Here is a 27,519-nt window from a genome sequence, read left to right as displayed (position 1 = left end):
ATGTATAAGAACTTGGCTTAGCTATTAATTGAAAATAAGTAATGAACTTTAGGAGCTTGGGACTCGCTTGCTTCCGTTAACCATGATCCGAATCCAGGAACATATCCGGAATTTCCATGACTGGCCCACTGAGCCGTCACGGTCTGACAACAGAACAACAGTCCAAGTTGGACACAAATAGTCTTTCCGTCCAGTAGTTTGTTTAAACAAAAAAAGGGCACTTAACACGATCGAACTTTTAAAGTGCCACTTTTTTTTTTTACAACTTTTTCAATCAATCCTCTGAAGTAAAAGTAAAAGCCGACGTAAAATACGGCGAAACTATTGCAAGCCCATTTACTGACATTGTGTCAGTCTGTTGATACTCAATTCATTCAGCGACAAATGTTGAATATTTTAGACCTCACAACTAAACAAAATGGTTCTAATAGTTTATCTGAATAATAATCTCTCGTTTGGTTCTTGTATTATATTGTAATTTTATGATATTGTTCTTGTCAGAAATATTATGACAATATTTTTAGTATATGATTTCGTTTTTATTCTACTCATTTAAAAAAAAAAAAAAAACATGTTAAAATACCTTACAGGAAAAACAAATGTTCCACTTAAAAGTGGAACTTTTAGGTAATTATTACCTAAATTTTAGGAACTTAAAAGGTAATATTAATTTCCATTATTATGATTCTGCTCACAATTCGATTAAAGGGAAAAGATTAGATTTCTCCACGCTGGTGTCTGAGGCCTTGCTTTCTCAAGTAATAACTGCTGCTCTGATACATTTTCCTTTAAAAATTTATGAAGAACTCTGTGTGGACTATTAACTATAATTATTTTTTCTTACTTTACAGCGTAGCGAGTAAAAAACTACTTTTCTTTGCGTTCTGGGTTTGAAAACTGGCTAAACGTGTCTCTTAAACTTCCACTATTGCTTACACACCGCTCAACAGTTTCGCAGGTTAAAAGCGTTTTACAAACTGTCCACCAGATGGCGATAAAACACAGGGAAGGTTTTTAATAACTCCTCATTTTGAGGAATGTTTATTCAGCGGCTGTATCTTCCTGAACATTCTGGGTTTGTGGATTTACAAAAGCAAATAAGATGGTTGTTAATGGTGAATAGAAAAACTATGCAGCTGGTCATAGATATCAGAGTGCAATTCCGAGAAAAACAATTTGAGAATGGTTTTCTTTGGCTTATATTATGTGGAATATAATTGGAAATTGGAAGGTACTTTGCTTTGTTACAGGAGAAAAAAAATAATTATTAATAAATATTTATTGTTAATAAACACTACTATTGTTACTAATTAATTTACATTGTTCATCAGTCAGAATTACTTGTGGGCCAAAAATAAATAAAAAAAATTCTAAAACAGATGAAAAATGAAAATCCACTCCACCATCATCATACACACTTATCCCTAGTGGGGTCACGATGGGAGCTGGTGCCCATCTCCAGCGGTCAACGGGCGAGAGGCGGGATACACCCTGGACAGCTTGCCCACAGCTGAAAAATCACAAAGAAATAATATAATGGCTAATTTCAAGGGACAATACTTTTGCAAGGTTCTGTATGTAAACAAAAAAAACAGCAAGTTTCGCTACATATTACTTTATTGTATCCAGCTCCGCCAGTCAGCAGTTACAGGTGTGCATCTACTTTTTCTTATATTTCCAGTTCAATCTTATAACAATATCCTTCAGATGATAAAAATGTCATCATACATATAGCATTGATATGAAAATACTGACACTCTTTATTACAAATCTACATCACAGGATTTATCTGGCTAGAAAAAAAAAAAAACAATTATTACCTGATCACTTAAAAATAGTCGACACCAAACGTCTGCCTATGTGGTTGTTAATACAACTGTCTCGCTGTCTCGCTGTCACCAAAAATAATAATTCACAGTATGAGAAAATAAAATAGAAATAGTGTTTAATTAATTTTTTTTTTTTTTTTTTTTTAGCAGAGATTCTCCTGAAGCTTTAAACAGAGCGGTGTAATCTATAGAAATTAATTCTAAAGAAATCTCTACTGTACCTTGAGATTTATGACCAAAAACAAAAAAAGAAATGATCATTTATATAAACAACAAAAATATCTGTTATAAAAATATAATAGCATAAAATGTGTACAAAGAAAGAAAATATGAAGATTACAGAATAAATAAACATTTTTTGATGTAGTTACAATTCCAGTGTCCTGTGCTGTCGTTCAGAAACAAAGCTGATAAAGTAATAATTATAGAATTCCATTTAGAGTATGGTTCATTGCTATGCTTAGTGCTGGAAATGCTGCATTTTGTGGACCACACACAAGGCCAAAAACATCAAACGTAGTAAGTACCCTGTGCTGTTATAAAAACATCTTTTAATCAGTCATGGAATTTCACAATCTAAAAGTCTCAGATCGTAAACACGGCTACAAATTATGGACATAATAAGCGTAGCGTCAATTTAAATGAATATACTTTCACTTGCATAATTTGCTAAAAGTGACAGTGTGGACCATGGTTTTATGTGCAATAGTAAAATAAATGCTAACGTAAGACTTAGCACTTCAATAAGGAGAACAGATGCTTAAAAGTCCAGAGCATGTGCTTTCACTTCACAGAGGGAGTTTGCAACAGAAATGGACGTACTGTTTATGGTTCCGTCTGGAATTGAAAGGGTTTCAATTCAATTATTTTAAGATATTATTCTACAAACATTTGAAATATTAGACCAAAGGAGGCTAACTTTGAAGATTTTTTAAAAACAATAAAAACCACCAACATTTCAGTACCACCTGGAACCACCAGAGGGGGTCATTTTTTCCCCAGATTACATTTAAGACTTTAGTGATCATTCATTCATTATTACTCGTGTTTTTTCTGAAGTGTATGAGTCAAACTGAGGTGTGAAGTATATGAACTGGAAAAATATTACTGTATTTTATCAGATTGTTCTATAGGACATCATTACAATGTGTGCACCCTTCAAAAATCAATATATTTATCATAATTATTCCAGAATCTGAGCAGAAATGTCACTTTGTATTGCTGAGTATGCATCCTTTTAGTTTCAGTGAGGCATAAATCCACAGTAGATCCTCTGTGGATCTACTTTTACATCACCATAACACTTTCATTTTAGTCATTTACTTCTGAGATGATATAGACTTTTTAAAATAAAAAAAAATTAAAAAAAACAAGATACTGGAGGTTAAATTGAAGAGAATTAAACAAAATGGAGAACACAAAGACAGGGCAAAAGTGGCTCCTTTGGTGGTTCTTAGATTATCATCATGTGGTTCATATGACGGCACGGCCTCACCTTTAACAAAGAGAGAGAGTTTGTGTCAGTTGTACCTGCAGCTGTGTGTTCAGCGGTGACTCAACCTCAGCAGGGACACGGACGCGTCATCTAGCTCACCTCAGAGGTTGTGTTTGCCAACATGGTTACAGCAACGCTATTTCTAGACCGTCAGCGCGCTTGTCAATATATTACAACTGAATGGAAATGGGGGATTTGATGGGAATGCTGGCAAATGGCAGACGAGTTAGAGAAAATTCTGTTTGTAAAACTGTGTTTAAAAAAACAACAAAAAACCCTCACTAATCTAAAATCCATTTCTGGAAGCATTTGGACATATTTTGAATTATTATCATACACACATTTTTGTGGTTTACACTTTCAGTCCTGGAGATGTGACACGATCCTGCTAACATGCACTCCAGATTAGAATTTTATTTATTGGGATTTTTTTTTGGGACTCAAATTTTGGTTTCTTTTTCATTTCGATCTGTTTAACTTAAGGCTGTTCGAACATCTTCACCAATGGCGCTAAAAAGTGTATCCACATCTTTATGAAGTCATGGCATGATTTAGAAAATGGCTGAATAATCTTAAATATATTGATCCATAAAGAACCATGAAAATCACATTCACATTATTTTACAAGTCGACCAAGTGGCAGAGGAGACAATCATGAGAAGCAGGAGTGCAATATGAAGGACAGATTGTGTGATTCATTCACAGATATCTTATTTTGGAGTTAATCACCACTCAAAATTGGTCTTCTAAGGAAAAAATAATCTCCATGAATAGCAGTGAAAATAAAGCAGGTTTAAGAGTAACATGTTTTCACTGAGGCCATCTAATAATAATGATGACCTTCTTTTTGCAGTCGGTCACACTTATAATGAGGTACAAAAAGGAAGAAGGATAATAACAGTGGTTAAAACGATCAAAACCACAACTTGCTAGGTTGCTGGAAAGTAGTGTTTACCATTTGAATGAAGTAAATGTAAATGGATGAAAAGCAGGTGATTGGAGGCAATTGTCAACTAATAACTGAGCCAGAGAGAGTAGGGGTGCACTGATAAATCAGCCCTGATTTCCTTAATTTTGGGAGATCAGCAATCAGCAGATATTTGCAAGAGAAACTGATCTTACTCGCCAATTTTATCTAAAAAATGGTATCGACCAAAATCGGAATTGGTGAATCCTTAGCAAAGAGTGTTTGTAGTGCCATGGAGCCAACTAGTTCACTGAAAATATTTGAAGACCAAATGAGGGTGTTGAGTTTACCAGTTAAAAAGCTAAAACCCGTGAACTCTACTGGTTTCGAGATGAACTGGAAAGCAGCTGTGGCTCTGTGTTCCTTCTGATCACCACTATGGCACTCCAGTGTGATGACTGGCATGTAGGGAGCAGCATACGGTGTGGTGTTTCACGTTCAACACATACACATCTAACTGTGCTCCTCAGATGAGGCCACTGAATGCGTTTGAGACGCTGCTGCACCTCCCAGTGATCAGTGTATTGAAACCCAGTCTACAGCGTGATGACTGTGCCCTCCTCCTCCAGGTTCCGCCTCTCCTTCGCTCTGTCGGGGGACGGCGTGGTGGAACTGGCGTTGGTGTTGGTCAGAGATCCGCCGCTGCCACGCAGGTTCCCGTTGGCATTTATGGAGAAGGCAGAGCAGGAATTGGCGGCAGTGGTGGTGCGAAGATTGAGGTGCGGTTCATAGCGAGGCAGAGACAGCATGCTGTAGTTCGACGTAGTGCGCTGAATGGTCTCCGCCTCGCCCCCCACTTCGATCACCAGGTCCTCGTCGTCTTCGTCGCTCTCCAGCTCCCCAACAGGGAAGTTCTGGATGATGTGTGTCGGCCCGGCGGTGGCAGCTGCACCTTGGGGTACATAGCCATGGTAACTGGCACCACTGTCCGACGAACTACCAGAGGCAGCGCCGCCGCCTCCTCCACCGCCGCGAACGACATTGTTCCGCTGATTGGCAGGCTTCACGGTGATGATGAGGTTGTGGCTGTTGGCAATCATCATGTCCGTCACCTGGTCCAGAGACTTGCCCACCACCTCGATGCCATTCACCTCCAGAACCTCGTCGTTGACAGCCAGCAGGCCTGTGCTATCAGCCAGGCCGCCGGGCACCAGGCGGGAGATGAAGATCCCTGGGACCTTCTCCAGGCCCTGTGGAGTCACTCGCACGCTTGAGCCGTCGCGGATATAGAAACCCAACGGCTTCTCCTGACCATGCTTGTACAGACGGACACGCCTGTGCGTCTCCGGGAGGATGTCCACGTCGATGATGGACGACACAGGGCGGAAGTCTTTCGGGAGGCTTATGATCACTGGAGGCTTCTTCTTGTTGGGGTCAGGCCGCAGAAGAACCGCCGAGAGCACCGTATTCTTCTTCCTGGTCAGTGAGTCTGTACCAAATGTTGTGTAGTCAGCTTCCTCTGCAAAACACAAGAGAGAGGAAGTTAAAAAAAAATAGGCGACGTAGAGAAGAGGAAGATGGAGGGCAAATAAAAAGTTCCCACTAATCAAATGTCGTTTTGTAGCACAATCATTAATACAGTACTTATGTTAACTTCAGTTGTTATAAAAATGCCGAGTATATACAGTACAGACCAAAAGTTTGGACACACCTTCTAATTCAATGGGTTTTCTTTATTTTCATGACTATTTATAAGGCAAGAAATCCCACTTATTAACCTGACAGGGCAGGTTGACCTATGAAGTGAAAACCATTTCAGGTGACGACCTCTTGAAGCTCATGAAGAAAATGCAGAGTGTGTGCAAAGCAGTAATCACAGCAACAGGTTGCTACTTTGAAGAAACTAGAATATAAGGGCTATTTTCAGTTGTTTTACTCTTTTTTGTTTAGTGCATATTTCCACATGTGTTATTCAAGTTTTGATGCCTTCAGTGTGAATCTACAATGTCAATAGTCACGAAAATAAAGAAAACGCATTGAATTAAAAGGTGTCTCCAAACTTTTGTTCTGTACTGTATATATCAATAAATGACTATCAAATTTTACTCTCTAATTTAACAACTTATAAGTGGCCCTATGTCTCTTTAAGACGTTACTGCTCTTTCTGAAGTTCTGCCTTCAGGAAGTCATCACAACAGCACTCCTCTGTTAACCCTTTAACAATGTTTTTACCAAAATTGTTCTGAAAGTAGCTCCTGTAATGAGCTCAGCAGATGTGCAGCACCACCAGGTGTTTGCCAATTGCTGCTGGCTGGTCTGAAGGAGCTGAGTGGGGGAGGTGTGGAGGCAGGGTCGAATGGTTGTCATGAAAGATTAAAGAATTTCTAAAACATGCATGAAAGAGTCAAAGCAACACAAACTAAAAAAAATTGATTTTACATAATACTGCCCCTTTAAGGCTGCCACACATGAAACAGCTTCTACGCCTGACATTCTGTTTCATCATGTAATTTGAGACCAATTTATTTATTTATTTTTTGCTCTCAGCCTGAGGCATTGCTGGAAGAGGGATTCTGACTGCTCCCGTTGGGTCGCACTGATGAAAAAGTCCACCACAGCCAACAAGTCGCTTGGCAAGTCGACTTTTGAAAATCAGGTTTTTCCATCTTGCTGAAGCCAAAAACGTCCCCTCCTTATGCTGCATCGAACCCTGCAGGTGCATGTGGTGAGCTGATATTCTGCATTATTTATTTACCAAGCATATGGTTGGCTTGGCAGATTGTTAACATGAAATTTCTATTCTAACTGATGAAAAATCATTCAGCAAACGGTGACAATCTCATGAATCATTAGTGTTGTTGTGATGTGAAAACTCAATACTAACACTGGAGAACATTTTCAATCTCATTTTAGGTACTACATAGTAGAAATGCACAGAAAAATCTTAAGGCTGACCAGAAAGTGAGCATTACTGGCTTGATCAGGTAGCCGGAAACTCAAAAAGCCATTTCTTTTCTATTTAATGAATGAACATACCAAGTTGCACCAAAAGCAACAGATTGGGAGCACCTGATTTACATGGCAAAAGCTGAAATAATACCAATAACTCTGAAGAATTTTGAATTAATGAGTTTCAACAACATTAAATATTCCTTTGAGATTAACAAAGTATTCTTGAATTTGAATTTAAGGTGATGGAAGAAAACTCAAGGGCTTCTATTAGTATCAGTGAGGTGTTTAAAAATGAAGTCAGAGGATGCAGACAGGTTGGAAGCAATTCAAAAGGAAACCGTTTTAGTTTATTTCAACTCTTGCAGAGATAATTTTCATTCATACACAGGTAGCAATCATAGAAAGTTGGAAGGACTGTTGCAGTAAGAAGGTCCTGGGTTTGAATCCCAGTTGGATGGATGAATTACTGCCAAACGTTTTCTGCATATTTTGGTTTAATTCCAGACAGAGGCTGGTGTTAACTCACCGCTAGAGAAAGCTGAAAATATCAACTCTATGTAATTGAAATGTCAGTCAACTGTTTTACAATGGCACAAGTATGATTAACAGCACTAAGACCCGCCTCTTGGCTCTGATTGGTTGTCTCTGATCGAGCGGTATATGACAGTAGGACTACGGGGAGAAGGCAGAGGAGATTGAATTTTTCACAGATAATCTGTCTCGTATTATACTGTTGTGACATTGTGACACATTTAGCAGTAAAAAACAAAAACAAAATTAACGTTACATACTAAAATTAGTTTTTAAAGAAAATTCATAATCTTATCTAATTAGCATCAGCACGTGAAAACTTAGCAGAAATTGGAGCTCTAGAATTGACAAAAACTCTGAATCTCTACTCAATAGATATAAAATGTTCTTGATTAATACCTGACTACACATTTTTTTGACAAAATTGTCGCGTTTGCAGATAATGCAAAAACAAGTGAATTTACTACAACGTTATACTGAACAACTCACATTGATCCTAAAACCACATCTATCCGTTAACTACCCATTTATTTGAAAAGAATCTGAATCAAAGATCAATATCTGCTGCACATCCCATCCTCAAACAGAGTTAAACTGGTACGTCCTGGACTCTAGAAGAATGGATGCATCAGAAATCACTAAGTGACACCACTACAACCCTTTACTGTTAATTAAAATAAACAAACAAAAATGGCCAGTTTATTTACTGTAGGTGAATTTCAGAAAAAGAGGAACAAAGAAAACAGAACTCCCTCCAACTATTTTGAGTTGTGGTTTAATGCTTGTATGAGTCTAATCCTTCTATGGTTTCCTGGAATCATCTCCTATTTGTTCATGTTCCAACAATTTACTGAAGATTTTCTGCAGAATTAAGACATTATTGAGTGAGCTGAGCTAAGCTGATCGGACAGGGTAACGCTCCCCGTTTCTGGGAATTTCATATTTTTAGGCCAACAATGAACCCCTCTGACTGGTTTGGACAGAACAAAAAGTGTACATCCTGAACCAAAAACACTTTCAAAGCATCATAAAAGAGAACTGCTTTTCAGGGCACAGTGTACACTATCAACAAACTACAGCGGAGCATGGCTTACAGAGGAAGAAACTGAACCTTGAATCTAATAGTTAACTAGCATGTAACAAGCAGCTAAACATTAACATCTGTGTGATTGGTCGTGTCATTAACGTCCCGCTGGGTTTTAGATGTTATTTTTACCATTTTCCTTTGAAAAGACTTCAAAGTTTTTCACTCTCTCCATTTATGGGACTCAGCACGATCCAATTTAGATGCAGGAGCTCTATAAATAGAGCGTTAGTGACACTTTTTTGAATATCTGCCCCCTCTCCGAGTGTGTGAAAGCAACCTCGAAAGGTATCCGCTCTGGTAGCTGATGAAAATTCCAGCTCTTAGGTTCTGACAGCGGAGCACCACTCCCCGCTCCATCCCGAAACCAAAACAAAGGATCGATTGTCCCGAGAAAACGCTACCGGTTCGCCTTTCAGTTCCCACAAGGCACGAGTTTAACGTATTCGCACCTCTGATATCTTAAAAAGCCGAAACGTACAAATGTGTCATTTGCAAATTCTGCAGGATTCTAGTATTTAAACGACCGACCGCTGGCTGTTTGAACACACAAACACATCTTTCCTCCATCGCTGCCACAAGGCCTTTTCGGTCAGAGCGGTCATGCGTGTGAGAGGGCCTGAGCTCTACATCTCGTTTCACTTTTACCAGTCGTCTTTTCATGTGAACCACCCGTCTGTGACTGGCATATGAGAGACCTGACTGTCAGTGATGCACACACACTCTAAGCAGGACCAGATGACATGAATTTGGGTATCTCCAACACTCTCTCACTGCACAGCTCAGCTCTTAAACACTTCATGTCTACTAACTCGACACCATGAAAAACAATAATTATTTACTTTATAGCTGGCTAGAGCACAGCATTACCTGGTGAAGTCTAGAGGAAGGTTACTAAATGATATGAACTAAATATATATGAATCCTTATGCTAGTTATTAAAGCCTAAAACCAATCTGACAATCCGTTTTCTTATTCACAGGAAGGTCTAAGGGTTCACGCCATAAATTAGTTTGCCGTTAGTCACTCAGTGCTTGGTAAACACTACAAAGGTTGACTGTGGTGTGCTGCACAGTGACTGTACAGGTATGTGGTATATTTGGACAATAATTAACCTGCACAGTCATAGAGGAACTATAAGAGGGAAGAAATTAAAGGTTCCCTATTATCAACCAGTATTTTAGAAAGTAGATCTACTTAGAGACTAGCATCAGCACCCTCATATTTTTCTGTTGGTTACAAAGGCATTTTGAAATATTCTACAACCCTTGCAAAACCCCATGAACGACATCTTTTAGCAGTGCACTTATAGCAGCTTTCTGGCCGATCAGCGATATTTAAAAAGCCCGATTTGTTGATCCAGATTTTAACTGTTACAGATTTTCCTTTGTCTGAAAAGACACTTAAGGTTAGACATGATTGCAAAATATTAGAATTTTGAGTTTTACTTAAGTGGCATAGGACACACTATAGGCAGTGTCTTCATACTTAATTCAATCTGAAGGAGACATTTTGAAGTGATGTTCTGAGAAGACATTAAAATTAATAATTTCCTTACCATAAGCAGACATTTGTAACTACTGAAATTTGCCATTTTTACACTTTGTCAACCAAGAGGTTTTCCATTTTACTTCCACGTTGAGCTATTGAATATGGGAATAAATGAGAATTCAAGTTAGTGTTTGAATATACAAAAATTGAGCCAGAATTACAAACCAGTAGAGAAACTGGTTTATACAGGTTTATAAAACTGTATCAAAACTGGATTTAATATACATTTCCTTCATAAAACAAGCTCATAAGCATCCAATGACTTTTACTGTATGCATGAAAATGACTTCCAAGTCAGGAATTTTTGCCTTCAAGCCATATTGTATTGTGTTTTACTCCCCATTGTGAGTCATTAGCCTTGGTTAAAAGGCCAAACTGAAATCATGATTAACCCAGGGTTATTTCTGAAAACAGCTCAGTGGGTTTTCTTTGTCACTCTGTGGGCTCAAGCCAGTAATACCAACAGAGACCTGTGGTGGTTGCTGAATTATGGTCCAGCACGCCGCACCGGTTAGGTATTCCAGCAATGCAGTGGTTGTTTTAACTACCCACCATGTGAATGGGGTTAGTGAGGAGGGAAGAAACCACATCACTGGAGGAGAAAATGACCCCCGGGGAGGACGCTTGAGGGGGCGCTCAGTTTTTTTTTGCTGTTTCGTGTTTGTCACCTGGATGTATAGTTGTGTTCAAAATAATGGTAGTGCGTAAACAAGTAGAGTAGAGCTCAAAATCATTGTATTTCCACAAATGCATTGTGGAAATACAATGCATTTGTATCTATTCTGAAGCAAAATAAGAGGAAAAAGAGAAACTTTTTATTTACACTGCTTGCCGTTCATTTTACAAACTCAAACATTTGCTGTGTAAACTGAATAATGCATGAAGACTTAACTTCCCACTCAACCACAGAAGAACAGATGTGCTTCTGACAACGGTTTACTTTTTTATCTCAAATGCAAAATGTGTATATATTTTGTACAGTTTTGGTTTAATTATGGCACAGTCTTTCAGCAAATGGCCTTTTTATTCTGTATGCTCCTGTTAACAATTAATCAATTACTAAATGAGTTGATGATTATTTCAATCATCGATTCATCACGATTAAGCATTTCAGTACTACGCCGTCCTCATTTCAGTTTCCATTCCAGATCATTTTCAAACTACTTTTTAACCAAAGTATGCATCTATGAAAAACACCTGGAAAGACCAATCTTGTCCACATTAAACACAGATAAATGTACTATAAGTAACATGTTAAACATTCTCTGTTATTCCTGTACAAGAGCCATACAATGAATGACCTCACTGATCGAACACCACACTGCTATTACCTCTTTCAATTAATGATTCAGTTACACAGAATGCCATAGGAAAATTTGCTATGTAAAAATATAATTTCTACCAAACTCCGATTAATCTGGTTAATGGTGCTGGATTGCCATTATCTTGAACACAAGTGGATGCCTCCTCATATTCAAATAATTGCAATATTACCCAGTAATAGATCCTATCTACACTCTGGATGAACCTATATAATGAGCTTGACATAAAAAAACACCTCTTACTAGATCAAATCAGCTGAATGTCCTGGTATTTGGATCCCACAACAGAAACTGCCTTGTAACTTAAAAAGTATAAACAATAAAACATGAACATGTAGTGAGAGCATTAATAGTTTATGGGGTAGGAGTTTATAAGTTTCGTACTTCTTCCTACTCCTTTTCGAGCATGTTACGATTATTGTAGTACAAAAATCTGTGTCTTTTGCATTCCTTGTTTATATGTGTGATTTTCTACTTCTATCATCTTCGAAGTAAAACAAATTCGATATACTTTCTGCTCCAGCGATGCATTCATGCATCCACTTTCTCTCGGTACTCTCATTACAGCCACTCCTTAAAATCTACTTTGCTGCTGGTATTGAGTATCAAAACTACAATGATCCAGAGTGATAAGATGCTTTCTCTGCAGCAGAATTATCTCTAGCAATAACTAATGAGCCATTATTTCTCACTACCTGTAATTCTGGAAGCTTGACACTACTCCCAGGTTTCACCATGACCAGGAACACACACGCAGAGAACCGTTATCACAGCTGCGACAACTGTAGCTTTTTTGTTAATATTTTAGCTAAAAATACATCAGCTTGAACAGAGAAGCTAGAACAATCTGCTGAGTAACATTAACAAAAAACAGGAGTGATGAGAAGCCCAGCAGAGTAACAGCTTGAAGCCTGATAAACATGCAAAGCCTCACAAACGCATTCATTCCCCTTCAACCTTTTCATGCAGGTCTTTAAAAAGCCTGACCAGCTGATTCCAATTTCAGCCTTTACCGATTTTTTTAGTCTAAAAAGTTTGTAAATATAGCAACAAAGTCACTAAGTTGGGAGTAGCAGGGTGAATATTTTTAACTGTGCATGTGCAGAATGTCGTGCAGTATTGTTTTTTTTACCAGTCAATTTATAGTCAGAATTGGTAAATAGTTCATCCATGAACATTAGCAAACAAAAAGCATCATGAGAACCAAAATGTCCACCTAAAGTGACCTGCCTTGATAAAAAGAGCAATAACCAAAGGAGCAGCCATGATAACACTGAAGGGAAAAATCAGTTGAAAGAATAACGGATAATAATTGTTCATGTACTTCCCAAATTCAGCCCTCATGGAAGAAAGTAGGGTTGGACGATATGGCTGGAAAACATGTGATGCAAACGTTTCATATCAGTTGATATTGATAATTAATGATTAGTTTTTCGTTTTAAATATTTAAAACACAGCCAGATCTAAAGTTCCCAGACCAACATTAATTACTCCCAAGGTCGCTGAGTGAGGGAAGGAAGGATAGTTTCATAAACTTTCCTATTTTTAGTCCAGTTTTTAGTCCACGCTGTTTTGTATTTTTATGCAGTTATGAGGCATGGTGGCAAAACCTAAACCTGCTGCTGCTCAAGTTACTCTGTAATTTCTGCACTCTTTTGTTACAGCAAGTGACTTAGTTGGTGCAACCAGCCTTGCTTAGCTCAAGGTTGGACAGCTAAATTCTTTCCTCTGTCTACATCCTTCAGAAGGCCATACTGAGGTACTGGATCAGAGTTCAGTGAATATTCTATATATTGAGAATTGAAAATTCTATCAAACATATGCTTCACGATATATATTGTTATACATTTATTGTCTAGCCTTAGAAGAAAGCTGGAGTAGAAAGAAAGCTGAAAGAGGACCTATTTATACTTTTACTGCAAACCCTGAGGACAACATTATGGCGGCGGCGGCGGCATTAAGATACACGGATGTTGTTCTTTTGTCTGGGCAGAGGCTCACCTTCCAGCAGGAAAATAACCTGAAACAGCCAGAGCTACAATAGAAAGATTAATACCAAAGAATATTTATGTGTTAGAATGGACCAGTTAAAATCCAGGCTAAATTAGCAAAAAATAAGATACAAAAGTCACATAGAAAAATAAAAGGTTGAGGAAAAGCTATTTAGTATATTAACATAAACACACTGTGTTCACTGTTTATGTAATTCGTTTGAAATAGACAAATATAAGACATCAGAAGGGCATGATGAACTAAAAACAAGCAGACTGTGAGGTTCTGGAAACAGTCAGGGTTGTTGATGACAAGCTTGGATGTTCACTACTCAGCCGGTGTCATGATGTTCCTAACACGGGCTGATACGAGAGGAGGAAGAGGAGGAGGAGGAGGAGGAGAATGTGTGAGTGTGCGTGTGTGTACTTTCACACAGCAGAAGCAAAGGTGGAAAACAACACAATACAGGACAGAGACAGAAACAAATAATACGGAGAGACAGGAGAGCTGGAACACTACTGGGATGGTGAATAAATAAAAATGCTTTCAAAGGGGTAAATTCCAGAACTGTTACTATTCCTGGTGTGGTAAGCATACCTCCCAGATAAAAGAGCCTTAATGCTGCTGATAGGAGGAAGAAGAAGAATAAGTTGAAGAGGGAAGTCAAAGAGAGTCCTGAGACGAGGCGGCAGAATAAGGCTAGCAGTTTTACAAACTGAAGCAGAGCGCAATGGACCGATGTGAAAAGGTTCACCCGACTGCTGGCGATGTGAGGCCAGAAAGTCGCCATGAGTAACTAGGCTGGCACCGAGGAATTAGACCAAATGTATTATTTAAGACTCCTCATCAGTAAGACTGATCATCCTGCTTCCAGGCCTCCTGATACAATGTCAGACATAACTTCTCAATTACAATCATCAGTCTTGTCTTATTATCTTTTAATCTAGTTGGGAAAAACCTGAATAAAAATCCGAACTTGATAGAAAAGGACTGCACTGTAGGAGCAAATACAGAATGACTTAAAAGGGTTTAAGAGAAATGCATTTTTTCACCACTTTGCACTTGAAGGAACAGCACGTTTTAAACATTTTAGGCCGGCTCTGTTCCCATCTTGTCACTGCGGTATGAAGCAGTTCCATCAATTTGTTTAGTGCTGACAGAGACATTTTTGCTTCCTGCATTGGCTCCTGTCTTCTTTTCCCATCAACCTGTCCCTTGGCCACTCTGGTCCACCTCTCAGCAGAAATATTTCTGCTTTCAGCTGATCCAACAGATTCCTATTTTGGCTTTCTTCTCCATCTTCTCTTGATTTGGCCATTTTTTCTGTAATTACCTCCTTCTTTGGCACCTACTGCAGTATTTTAAATGATTCAATTCAGAAGCACTTTACTAATTGCAGAGGAAAATTAAATGTTATTCCAACATTAATGTCCTCTTTCTGTGTCTGGCACAGATAAACCCAGTCTGTAACCTCAAGACAACCCTTCAGGACTTCTTCAGCTTAGTGTGACCACTTTCTCACATTTCTCTTTGTTACAGGTCGCCACTGAACAAGGGATTTATATTTTGAGCAGAGAAAAATAATGTGACATGTTAATAGCCACCTTCTATTATGATAGACTACATAAAGGGTTTGAAAAGAAATTAGATGAATTCAATTTGTAAAACAAATTAAACTCTTAATTTACAAATAATGTAATTATTTGACCCTAGTCTGGGGAATTAGTTAGTGGAAGCAAAATGCTTTCTGCCAAAAATTAATAGAAGTTAATCAAAAACTGGTAACTAGTCTGCATAATCACTAGAATTAGTTTACTATAATTTAGTGGGTGGGCTTTAACTGGATGCTGTGAACCTTAAGCAGAAAGTGTCCCAACAGCAGAAAGGCAACAGTGTTTGGGAAGCTGCTTGTCTGAGCCTGCTGACTATGGAGAACAGCCAATCAGATGAAACATGCTGGAACAGCGTGCAGAAAGAAATTCGTAGATAAGCATATCAGTTATTATGCCGCATATCAAAATAAGCATGACACCAAGTCCACAGGGCAGAAGAAATGAGTTTTAATTAAAGCTCAGCAAGAAGTAAATCTATCAACTCGACTGTCTAAAAAAGCAAAAACAAAACATCATCTTCACATCTGTTCCAATCTGAATCCAACAAATGTAATGAAAGCTAAACAATTCCCTCTTTGACTGCTTTATTTGCAACACCTGAGATCATCACTAAAATACACAACACAGACTTTAAGTTTCAGCTTGTGAAATGGAAAGGAGCTCTCCAGCGACAGTTCATCAGTTGTTGTTTCTAACATGAATCTAAGCAGACATGGTTCAGCAGTCTCTCGTCACACATCCACCTGACATTGTGGGCATTCCTTCATGTCTTCTGGCTCTGTACAACGTCCAGCTCACTCACTACCTCTGTCCTTCCTTCATCACTCCGTCATTCGTCTTGCTCTCCAGATTATCCCTTATGAATCGTTTGTGATCAAGACTTTCCTTTCTACAACCACGCCCTAAACCTCGGCTTTACCTCTTACCGCAGCTCAAATTGGATTTTCTTACAGCAACCCCTTTTTCCTTCCTGCTCTGACTCATTCATCTTTTCAGAGCTAAAAGAACTCAGCAGCCTCGTAATGCCCCTGTATCCCATCTGCTCCCTTTCCTCCCTGCCTCCATTTTCTTGCAGTTTGAATAAAGTTTCAGTAAGTCAGGCATCAGAGGAGAAGGAGTAAGATATCAGCTTTTTGTCCTCCTTTTAAATCTCTCTCCACCAGTCTCTCTTTGTCTGTTTATAGCCCTTGTTGACTGAGCCATGCTCTGAAGCTCAGGGTCCGGTCTGGCCTGCTGTCTTGTCTAATCTACCCAGTGGACGTGATCAGACGCTAGCCACATACCACCCATAACGCCTCCACCTCCTCTGCTTCTCCGTCTCCCTCCCACTCTTCATTTCTTCCCCTCTTTCTCTCTCCCACCCACCCTATCTTGGGCCTCTCTCTGCATTCTTCCCTCACTAATACTATTCCCACTATCCTGCTCCCCTCCTCTTACCTCCTGGTGCATTCCTATCACACTTAAAGCTCCCTCGCTCTCGTCTCGCTGCATCACTAATTACACGACTTACCAAAACAAAGCATTCTACATTACTCCTGCTTTAATACTGTTTACTCTGCTTCCCGTCCATCCCTCAGTCTTTCTCATTAGCTTTAAGATATGCACCGCCTCCTCCACACATTCCTCCTCAAGTGCTCTGAATCCTTCGTTCCCTCACTCAGGATCCTTGGGAGTAATGAATGTTGGTCTGAAAACTTTAGATCTGGAGGTGGAGTGGCTGATTTCCCTTGCCTTGTCAGAGTGTGCTACTTAGGGAAGGAGCATGGATTTTACACCTGCCACTTTCATGTCCATCCAGCTTTAAAGATTTCACCCGATCGCACCACGACGGACTTTGTTGTGCTTGTTTTGTCCGTTTTCACCTTTATTCTATTCTATTATGCTCTGTAAATGTGAATTTTTCACTCCATTTGTGTCACTCTGCTTCGACATCGTTGCCTCTCAACAGACTTGATGCGTGGCTTTGTTTGTGTACTGAAACCGCAATGTACATTCCCGCCACTCTGACTCTTGCATGTATTGGTTATTAACTCCTAAGGCATTCTCATGAGGGACTGCGAATCCAAGTATTCCTGCCCTCTGCTTTAATGAGCAATGGTTAGGATTTCACCGTCATCATTCACAACTCCTCCTTTTGCTTGCTGATGGCCAGGTTGAAATTCATGTGACCAAACAGCCAGGTTTTAATTTTATCAGACAACAGGACATCTCTCCAGAAACTAACATATTTGTCTCTGAGTAGTTATAAACAGTAATTTGGTCACATTTTCATGACTATTTATATCCATAATTCATTTAAGTGTTTTTCTAACTAGAAAAATGAAGTGCCTATGGTTTAGGTACATCAGAACAAAACAGAAGTCAGACGTGTCAAAAGCGCCCGCCAAATGTATTCACAACCCTTAAAGTTTGAAAACGAGCGAGTGTATGAACTAAACAAGCTGAAGTTTATTCTTGACACATATTAAAATAAAAAATTATAAGAAAACATTCCCAATACATAGTCTTATTCAGCAAGTTGAAAAAAACAATGTGTCTACTCAAAACAAAGACAAAGACAAAACAAAAACAGAGACTTAAGAAATGTTTTCCTCTCTTTATAGTTTTTGCAGTTTTCTAGACACACCAAGTTTTGACAACTAGAAATTGACATTACACATGTTGGAAGATTAAATGGAAAATCCTTAGAGCCACTCTAACAACAACAATGCATGTAAAAACATTTCTTTTTTTTTTTTTAACCCCTCCAGGGGGTCTTTTGTGGACCCTTTTTATGAAGTAGGCTGACAGGAAAGGGGGAAGGAGAGAGGGGAAGACATGCAGTAAACGTCGCCGGGTCCGGGAGTCGAACCCGCGACTGCCGCGTCGAGGACTTGAGGCCTCCAAATGTGGGTCGCGCTAACCCCTACACCACCACGGCACGCCCAGTAAAAACATTTCTGATTAGAACACATCACAGCCAGCTCAGTCATCATCAACACACTCTTTGCACTTTATGCAAGTTTAAAAGTTAGCCTATGTTAACCGATACACAGAACAACAACAAAACTCTTTATACAAAAAGCAAACGGCCACACACTTGCAGCCTCACATCAATGCTCAAAATGTCTGCAGAAATGAACAAAACCCATTGATCACCGAGCTCATGTAAGAAGCCCGAATAAAATAAAACCCAGAATAAAACTAAAAGCCACATCGGGAACAATCCTCATTAGGTGCAAACGGATCTGCACTGAGACTAAACACACACAGATTGTGAAATTGCCAGTTTGAGAATGATAAACAAGCGTTGTAACTGGAGACCGAGCTGTTTATATTTCAGAGCTAAACACATTTCTAAGCCCTCTAATAAGAGTTCACTGCTCCACGAAGGGAGAGGAGCTCTTCACCAATGCTTTGAAGGTTCACTTTATCCAGTAATAACATCACATCTGTCTAAAAGTTTATGAAATATGACAAGTGAATCTCAAAGGTATTAGCAGTAGGTTAGGAGTGGATTCCTCTTGTTTGATAAAAGTCTCTTCACTAGGACTCAACTGTACCTTTTACATAAAGACATGCAGACAAATTGGCTGGTGACCAATGTTCAGCTTGATCAGCTAATGTCTGCTTCACACAGCAAGATTTTAAAATCGTTGACCAATTGTCAAAACCTAAGAGACCACACATGACAACATATTGGCTATAAGAGGTTTGGTCATAAGGTGTGTGGTGTCGAGTCACTATACAAACAGATTTCACTCACCAACATTCAGATGTCAGACAGAAAATATCGCAAAACGTCTCAAGATGAAATGTTAGTTCATAGTAAACTAACATGGTCGACTGGGAAAAAGCAATGATGGCAGTCTGTGGACAATATTTAATAGAAAATATATAATACAAAGATATCTCAAAAGTACACCAAACTTTACGGTCCACCTTGGCAGTAATTTGTTTTGTTTATTTAAAATTCCCCTACATGTCACATTCAACAGGCTGCATTGTCGTTTGTCCTCAGAACACCATACACACTGCGATATCGCCGACTATCCAAAGTGCTGAATATCCCCACTTTTAGATCAGAGCGGTCCTGACTTCCTTCAGAACAAACAAGATCACCCTTAAAGTGGCAGTATTCTGTATTTTACAATCACAAAGTGCCCTTTTAGAGCACAATTAAGTATCTGTTACCTTCAATTGTTATAAAAATGCTCTATGTATCAAACATGATTTAAAAGAAATTTGACTTTGCAATTTAACGCCTTGAAATTGGGCCTTCGTTTCTTTAAAAACTCCTACTTTTTCTGAAACTCTGCCTTCAAGAAGTCATCACAACAAGGCTCCTCTGTTAACCCTTTATCAACGTTTTTACCAGTGTTGCACTGAGAAGTAGCTCCTATAATGAGCTCAACAGATGCGTAACTCCATCAGGTGTTTGCTAATTGCTGCTTGTTAGTCTGGAGGAGCTGGGAGGGGGATTCCCAGAGGAGACGGAAGCTCCTTCTAAGCTTCTGTGAGACGGAAGCTTAGAAACTCCAGCTCCGAGGAGGAGCTGCGCCTCAAAAGTGGGGTTAGGTCCATCAAGGCATCTTGCACAGCTGAAAGGTTGTCATGAAGATTAAAATATTTCTTAAACATGAAAGAAAGAATCAAGGCAACACTCCAGGTATGCTTGATGATTAAATAACATTATAACATGACGTAAAGCTAAAACAAGGGCACTTTATATAATACTGCCCCTTATATACTTATATAAACTTGCATACCACACACAGCCATACCATACCATACATCTCTTAGCTTTTATCTTAAGGGTCATCTTGATAACCTGCCCATCCTTAAGATTGTTGGAAGAGGAAAATCAGGACAAAAACTGGGGGAAAAAAATCTTGCCAGGCTTAATCAGAAACTAAAATATCTCATCTTTTTATTATCAGAGAACTCTCCGTACCCAGACAGGGTCTGGTAACAATAACACTCTTTCAAATGGAAGTTGTGACTAAGGGAAGAAGACTCAAAGTAAGCTACTTGTAGTATCACTGAGGTGTTTAAAAAGAAGTCAGTGTTGAATGAATGAAACATCTACAAAGTTAATGTACTGCATCCGCACACTGTCAACTTAATCCTACTGGTGCCTACTGGTAGAGTGAAGAGCAGGGGAGGGTAACAAATCAGGGATAGGAGTGTGAGGTTAATAGGGTCTGTGGGGGGTTGTGGTTGCACTGATGGGCGACCGTTGTTGGTTTTTATTTCAGCGCATGCCTAAGCGCGTGAGTGATGTGCACTCCCTGCTTGGCTCCACCGCCTTGTTTTCATGTTGTTCCGGTACGTTTATGAACAGCAGTGAACCCAGCGTGGGGCTTGTGTCTGGAGCGTGTAATTCAAACAGCGTCCCATGCAGCGCTACGCACTCCCCTCGCTAATCTCCTCCTGACAAAATGGCTTAGCTTCTATAGGGTTATATGGCACAGGGAGACAGCTTAAACCCCAGCCTCCCTTGGCCACCAGACCCTGGGATCCTCCCAACATTCAACAGGTCACACTTGGAAACTCACAGGGTTAAAAATCCCAAACAGACAGGAAAGTGTTGCAATGCTTGAACATGAGAAACAATAACTTCAAAACTCTCACAAGCAAACCCACTGAAACCTCTCATATATTCTGAAAGCTGAAAATTGTCATGCACTGTAATGGGAGGATTATGAGGGAAGTACATTTGAGTCCTAATTAAAGTAAACAAATACAGATGAGAAAGAAGGATTTCACGACACATGCACACCTGGCATTTTCCATTAAAATCCTGTGACCTTTGACCTAAACCTGATAACAGATTTCAAAACTTAACTTAAGAATAAAACATATGCAGAGTTCAATTAAGTATGTAATATATAATTATTCAAAGGATGCACCGATTGCAGTTTTCTGCCGATCACTGGTCTTTATGGTCGATTCTGATGTTGGCCAATAAAATGTTTTATTTCTGAAAAGTCCCTAAATATAGCCACAAACTTGCCAAGTAGGTAATAGTGGGGTGATAATTATAGACTGCGACCTTTGCAGAGTTAGATAAGATCCGAGGAGAGGATCAGTTTTACGTGCAAGTATCTGCCAAATGAAGGAAATTCACCCAAAATTAAGGAAATCTGGTCAGGGAGGGTTGAAAATAGTCATACCAGAATAGTTTTCCTCCCATTTTAAGAGTAATGTTAACATTTTGGAGCAACTCAGCCATAGTCCAGACATAACTCTGATCTGTAAAGGGAGATTAGATTCATCTGAATCTCCCTCATCTTATAATACCAGTGGAAACATGCAACACGCTGGACAACAATTCTAAGAAAGGTTTAACTGAAAATAATATTTTTCCCATTATTATTGGTAAGAGTACAACTAATTTTCAACATGACATTTCATTTCATTATTTTTTTCAAAACTGACACTCCTTTTACATCGTTTCATTATTTTTTGCCTAATTTCCTGTCTGGATTAAAAAAAACATTTCTTGTTTGGTTGACAAATATTTTAATGCTAAATTTGCCAGGAGTTATGTATGTATGATTTCAAATATGCAACAAAACTATAACTTTTTGACTGTCCAGAGTAAAAGCGTTTCGGTTCCGTAACCAGCATTGTATTTCTGAGCTAGGTCACATAAAAACATTCAGAAACTGAAGTAGAATAAATGTTACCTTTCCTCTGCAGGAAGAGCCTCAGCAGAGGGTTGGCACTCTTGACGGCCTTGAGATAATTGTCGTCGTTGTTGATGGGCAACAGGTCGCCGTGCACATCGGCGTAGGCCACCAGCAGCTCCACGTTGGGGATGCGATGAACATGCTGCAGAAGGCCATAGAACTCATCAAAGCGGCCTGGCTTCGAGCGATCCAGAGAGAACCGACGGAACTCTGCGCCAAACTGGGACAGGACACACAGGATCACAGCATGAATATTAAAATGGATAATATCGGAGAGGTCGGAACGGAGACAAATTCAGAAAAAGGTGTGTGATGAGAATCAAGGGAGTTTTGCTAAACTATTCTGAGGAATTAAACTACAAATCCAGTAAATTACAGGATGCATTCTTATGGAATTTGATTTAAAAAATAAAAATAACACCTGATTTTCAGCATAATAGCAGACAGGGTCAAACTACAGATGTCTGATCTCATCAGCACATAGAAAGCCTCCCTGCTGATGTTGATGACAAGTTCTGGTTGTTGTGGTTACTGTTGCCGAGGATGGACCACAAAAAAAAAGCTATGATTCACTGCCAACTTGAACGCTTGTTGCACATTGGTACACAGCAATGTAGAGATTGAGTTGTAGGACTAAAGTAAAAGCAGTCGGACTTTAGAGCACACAATGATGTTGGTCAGTTTCTACAGGGAAGTCTGGAGAAAAACAGTTGGGATGTTCTGCTGGCTGCTTCAATAGTCTAATTTTTACATCAAAATTTTACCTATCCAGTCTGAATTTATGGCATCGATTAACTGTGAGGAGCAAATGACTGTTGCTCATGTAAAAACATCTAAAAAGAAAAAAAACAACAAACATTCAATTCTCTTTGTCCAATACTGGTAGGCCTGGCGCAATAAGCAATAAATCAGTTAATTGCATGAAAAATTAAAACAAGCTCATTAATTTCCATTTGCAGGATTTATCATTTCTCTTTTCTCTCTTTCCACCAAAAACTGGATAACAAAAAGTCTTCAGTCTGGTGCTTTGGTCTCCACTTGCCGTTTTTTTGACAGACAATTTTATATGCAGAAACTTATGATTCTTTTTATTCGTTGTTTCTGTTGCTTTGTTTATTTATTTGGGATATTTAAAATGTCTTCCAGATCCAGTGTTAGATGTTATAATCTGAATTTAAAGGTTATTGGTCTTTGAGAACGTATTCTTGCAGTATTATGTCATTACCATTTTATTACTTGAAAATGGTCACAAAACAACAATATAGACATTTATCACAATAACTACTGAGAATTTCTCTTCCAGCAAGATTTGTTGTTGTGACAAGCCTAGCTACAGGCGACATATTGTTGCTAAAATCTGAAAGTGCTTGTATGAATACAATCTAAACATAGAAATGCTCCAGAAAGATCATTCTATTACAACAATTCTGTTTACAATAAGTTGCAGCAATTTAGTTAATCTACAATTAAATGGTTGTTAACCATATTATTACAGAATGATGTCAAACATGTAAGCATTTAAATATGTCCTCTGTGTGCTGATTATAGGTTTGACAAATTAAACTGTGACCCGTTGGCCAGACAGAGAACCTTATCCCTGTATGTCAGAAAACCTCTTATCTATTTTTTAGCAACCTGAAGCTTTTCATCTGTCTCTACTTGGAACTACAAAGACTTACGTCTTTCCCTTTTCCCTCAAAAGGTTTCATCATGTAAAATTGCATAGCATTGTGGGAGGCAGCAATATAAACAAATGAATAAACAATTGAGGCAAGTTTTTTTTTTCAAAGCATGAAATTCTATGCAACTTAAAAATACAATTAAATATTGTAGAGAATGTCGAATTATGAAAAATACACGTTTCTAGGTATGGACTGCACAATATATCATTACATTAGTTCTCTGTGTGTATTAATAATATTCCAAAAGACTGTTTAGAGTTCAACATTTGTTGGTCACAAATTCTGTCACAAGTCCAATATGTTAAGGTCACAGGTTGTTGGAAACAATAATATCATAATCTTAATATGGGTATCCCACCCTACTGCTGAATACATATTTAATGAAGTCAAAAGTAAAGCGGGGTTATTTTTAGACCAGATTAAACGTACCAGGAAATACAACAAAAAAACTCAATTGTTTACAGTGAGATAATGTGAAGGTTTTTTGGCCAGTATTGCATGTTGACTTGTGTTACCAACAGCAAGTAAAACATATTTATAATTTTTTTTTAAATTGAATACATTTCTTTAATGATTGACTTCAGCCATTGATCTGCCCCTCAACAAGAAACCCTGTTATTAATAAGGGACTTTTGGAAAATGTAATTACTCCCTACTGCCCCAAAGTATATGTTTGTGTCTTGAACACCCCATAACTTCTTCTGCAAATTTCTATATAAATACATTTTACATCATATGTAAATTCAATATTCATACAATCACTTTAAAACTTTTCTATTAGTTTTAAAGATCAGACAAATAATAAGCTACAAATCACACAATAAAAAAATAGTCAAAAACTTCAAAATGGTTAACATAACTTCCCCCCACCCCACCCAACTTCTTTTATATGCTCTACTAAATAGGTAAGTTTGACTCCTTATTTTAAGGTACGAACTGGTATCTTTTTATAGCTACAATGGCACATAACTATAAAAAGATGACAATTGGCCGATTTCCGGTCACCTGTCAAGTAATCAGTGCATTTATAAACTTTAACCCCATCAGATTGAGGAGCGCTTCTAAAATGATAAAAAATAATTTGTATTTGTGCCAAAAACTGATGTCATAGTTTGTGTCATTGGATTTCAGTAAATAATAGTTTTCGGTAGAAAATGTGGGCTACACACAGGACACAGAGAGCCTACTGCGGAAGGAGCCAGACGAACGCAAGACCAGTGATATCGGTACACGAATAAATAATATTATGGGCATTTAATAAATTGTTTTATTGTGACGCCTTAACTATGTTTCCGTTTGTTGTAAACCCTTTATGAGGCGGCAGCGCGTATATCTCCTAGTAGTTATACAGAACGTAATTGGTACAACTTCGGTGAGAGAGAGCAGGGAGCGGCGGAAGGAGCTATGACAGGTGAAACTAGTTCGCTGCGGAGTCAGCTGACATTAACCTCCACCTTCAAACTTAGCCAGCCCTAAAACTTGGCAAATACAACCACAAAATAGTTTCCTTAAAATGTGTCGAGCTATCAACGAACTCCCCACAGTAAAAACAGAACAACTGCGCGTGTAGCGCAGGTTTATACATCTGTGGTCGGAACATCACAACCTGCTACCAAGCCACTTAGCGGGCTAAATTAGCAGGAGTAATAATGTTAATCACCACAATGAGTTAGCATTACGCACAGAAAAAGTAAAACTGACAATAAAAAGTATATATATCACCTTGCTTTTCACCTCCACGGCACTCAGAGAACGGCTGCTCGGTACTCGGTGGTTTTTGTTCATGTTTCGCTAGCAGCAGGACCATCGACGCCGCCAAAGCCCGCACACTACGCCCTGCTCCAGCCGTCGCCGCCGCTTCAGCGACCGCTGCTACCACCGCAGAGTGTCCGAAAAAGCAAGTTGTTTTACCGGGACCGCGAACTATCCCAAGAACTCTCGGCTACCACCAGTTTCAGAGGTCTGTGTAGAGAACGACACAACTGCTGTCAGCCAGCTCGGCTCAGCTGGTGAACTTATCTCCTCTCATAGTTATCTTTTCCGACGTTACCCCAGCGGCAGCCTGCGCTATGACTGAGCTGGCCTGGTCCCTGCCTCGGGCTGCCTGTCTCCTCTCAGGACTGGGAAAGCTGGGTGCTTCAAAATAAAAGCCGCTAACTCTTAGCCAGTCAAAATAAGACTGAACAATAAACCAACGAAGTACACTTAAACTTTATATTAGCAACATAAACTACAATAAAAAGAAAAAAAAACTTTATTTAAGAAATTGTATTTTAATTTATATTACTACCAATTTAAATATCATTATTTATGACATCCCCGAATATAATGATAGCAGTTATGATAAAAATAGCAGTTATGAAGACAGGATGAAATGTGGTTAATGTATACTGCCTTCTTAAATAACTTTTATTTTGTATACATACTAACATGAAAAAAATTACAAATCACAATATAACATAAAAATATTTATTTATAAAGCAGGAATCGTTAACCACATTTTTCCATTCTTAGAGTGCCACCTCCTGGCCAAAACCTACAGTCGCTGCTCTTGACAAAAAATTAAAAAATAAAAAATCACGCAGTGAAGCCCAGTTTGTATTGTGAAGAAGTAAGTCAAATTAAATGAGCTGTGCTTAATATGCTATGCATAGATTACTATAAACAATTGAAAAACTAGCATATAGTTTTAGTTTTGTGTTAACTCCGGCTTCAGTCCAAAAATATGACTGTCAGGTTGATTGGTCTCTCTAAAATTCTCCTTAGGTGTGGGTGAGTGCGTGCATGGTTGTTTGTCCTGTTTGTCTCTGTGTTGCCATGCGATGGTCTGGCGACCTGTGACCTGTCCAGGATGTACCACGACTCTGGCCCGTTAACCACCTGGAGATAGGCACCAGCACCCCTGGAGACCCCACTAGAGGGTTGCCAGGGGTGGATGGATGGATGGATGGATGAATGGTTTTGTGTTAGTTTTATTTAGTTATTAGAATATATGTGAAAAAAGATACATTTTTTGTCTACTGTACATTGGCTTGTCTGAAAACATCAGCCTGACAATGAAAGTTGGTGGCAACATCATGGAAGCTGGTTTGCGTTGATCGGAAGATGGATGGAACTAGAAACATGGCAGTCCTTCAAGAAAACCTGGAGGCTGCAAATCACTCTGGAAGAGTTTCATCTTTAAATCAGAACAAGGACCCAGCACACCCAGGCAGCTCAACAGCCTGCAGCAAACACAGTTTGACTCTGATAATGTGTCGGATGAATGAGGATGTGACGTCAGCGCAGCAGGTGCAAAGAGCCCATTGGTACATTGATCTTGTAGCCAGAGAAACTGTAATCTGTTTTGGATTCTTTAAACTGGACTGCAAACATTTGTTTTTGTTTCATATTGGCAATAAAAATAAAGGTTTTAGGAGCAGAGCTAATGGTGCATTTGAAATCCATGAAGGCTATGTGTTCCTCTGTTTGATCAATTAATATTTAATAAGAGAGTTAGTTTTAGTTTCACTGAATCAATTAAAAGTAAGTCCTGTAGATTTAATATTTCTCTATCTTAATAAAGTTTTGTTTATTATTAAAAGAATGTTAAGATGTCCAGAATCAGCTGCAGCTTGTTTTTTTTTAATCTGCGCAAAGAAAAATTAACATTCTTATCTAATATTTTAATTTTCATAATTCTACATAATTATTACTCAGATTTTTATAAACATCCTTTGGACCATGCAAAGCATTTTAGCTGTTTCTCTATAAGATCTATTTTCTATTTCCAGTTATTAAGTTCTTCCAAACTGCTGTGAGAGCAACCTTGAACACAACGATCATTTTAATTTGATATTTGTTCAAATCATCTTTCCATTCTCTTACTTTGACTCACTTGCTCCTTG

At 38.7% G+C, this 27,519-nt stretch overlaps 1 protein-coding gene across 1 annotated transcript; it reads right to left on the bottom strand.

Annotated features, from left to right (window-relative positions):
• Window positions 1-1,599: 1,599 nt before the first annotated feature.
• pard6b (par-6 family cell polarity regulator beta) lies at window positions 1,600-25,720 on the bottom strand. Its single transcript, XM_014471482.2, has 3 exons — window positions 25,355-25,720; window positions 21,948-22,170; window positions 1,600-5,750 (listed from the first exon to the last, which is right to left on the bottom strand). Exons 1-3 carry the CDS (start codon window positions 25,415-25,417, stop codon window positions 4,828-4,830), a joined length of 1,209 nt encoding a protein of 402 aa, XP_014326968.1. The 5' UTR covers window positions 25,418-25,720; the 3' UTR covers window positions 1,600-4,827.
• Between the last annotated feature and the right edge of the window lie 1,799 nt (window positions 25,721-27,519).

This window comes from Xiphophorus maculatus, chromosome 1, assembly GCF_002775205.1.
Source record: "Xiphophorus maculatus strain JP 163 A chromosome 1, X_maculatus-5.0-male, whole genome shotgun sequence".
In the NCBI taxonomy this organism is placed as follows: Eukaryota; Metazoa; Chordata; class Actinopteri; order Cyprinodontiformes; family Poeciliidae; genus Xiphophorus; species Xiphophorus maculatus.
This window is presented reverse-complemented; position numbering and strand designations above follow the sequence as displayed.

Coding starts and splice junctions, on each gene's coding strand:
- pard6b (XM_014471482.2), bottom strand. CDS start 25,417: ATGAACAAAAACCACCGAGTACCGAGCAGCCGTTCTCTGAGTGCCGTG. Junction 22,171..25,354: donor CCGTGGAGGTGAAAAGCAAG/GTGATATATATA, acceptor GTCCTGTCCCAG/TTTGGCGCAGAGTTCCGTCG. Junction 5,751..21,947: donor GCTCTTCCTGCAGAGGAAAG/GTAACATTTATT, acceptor TGTGTTTTGCAG/AGGAAGCTGACTACACAACA.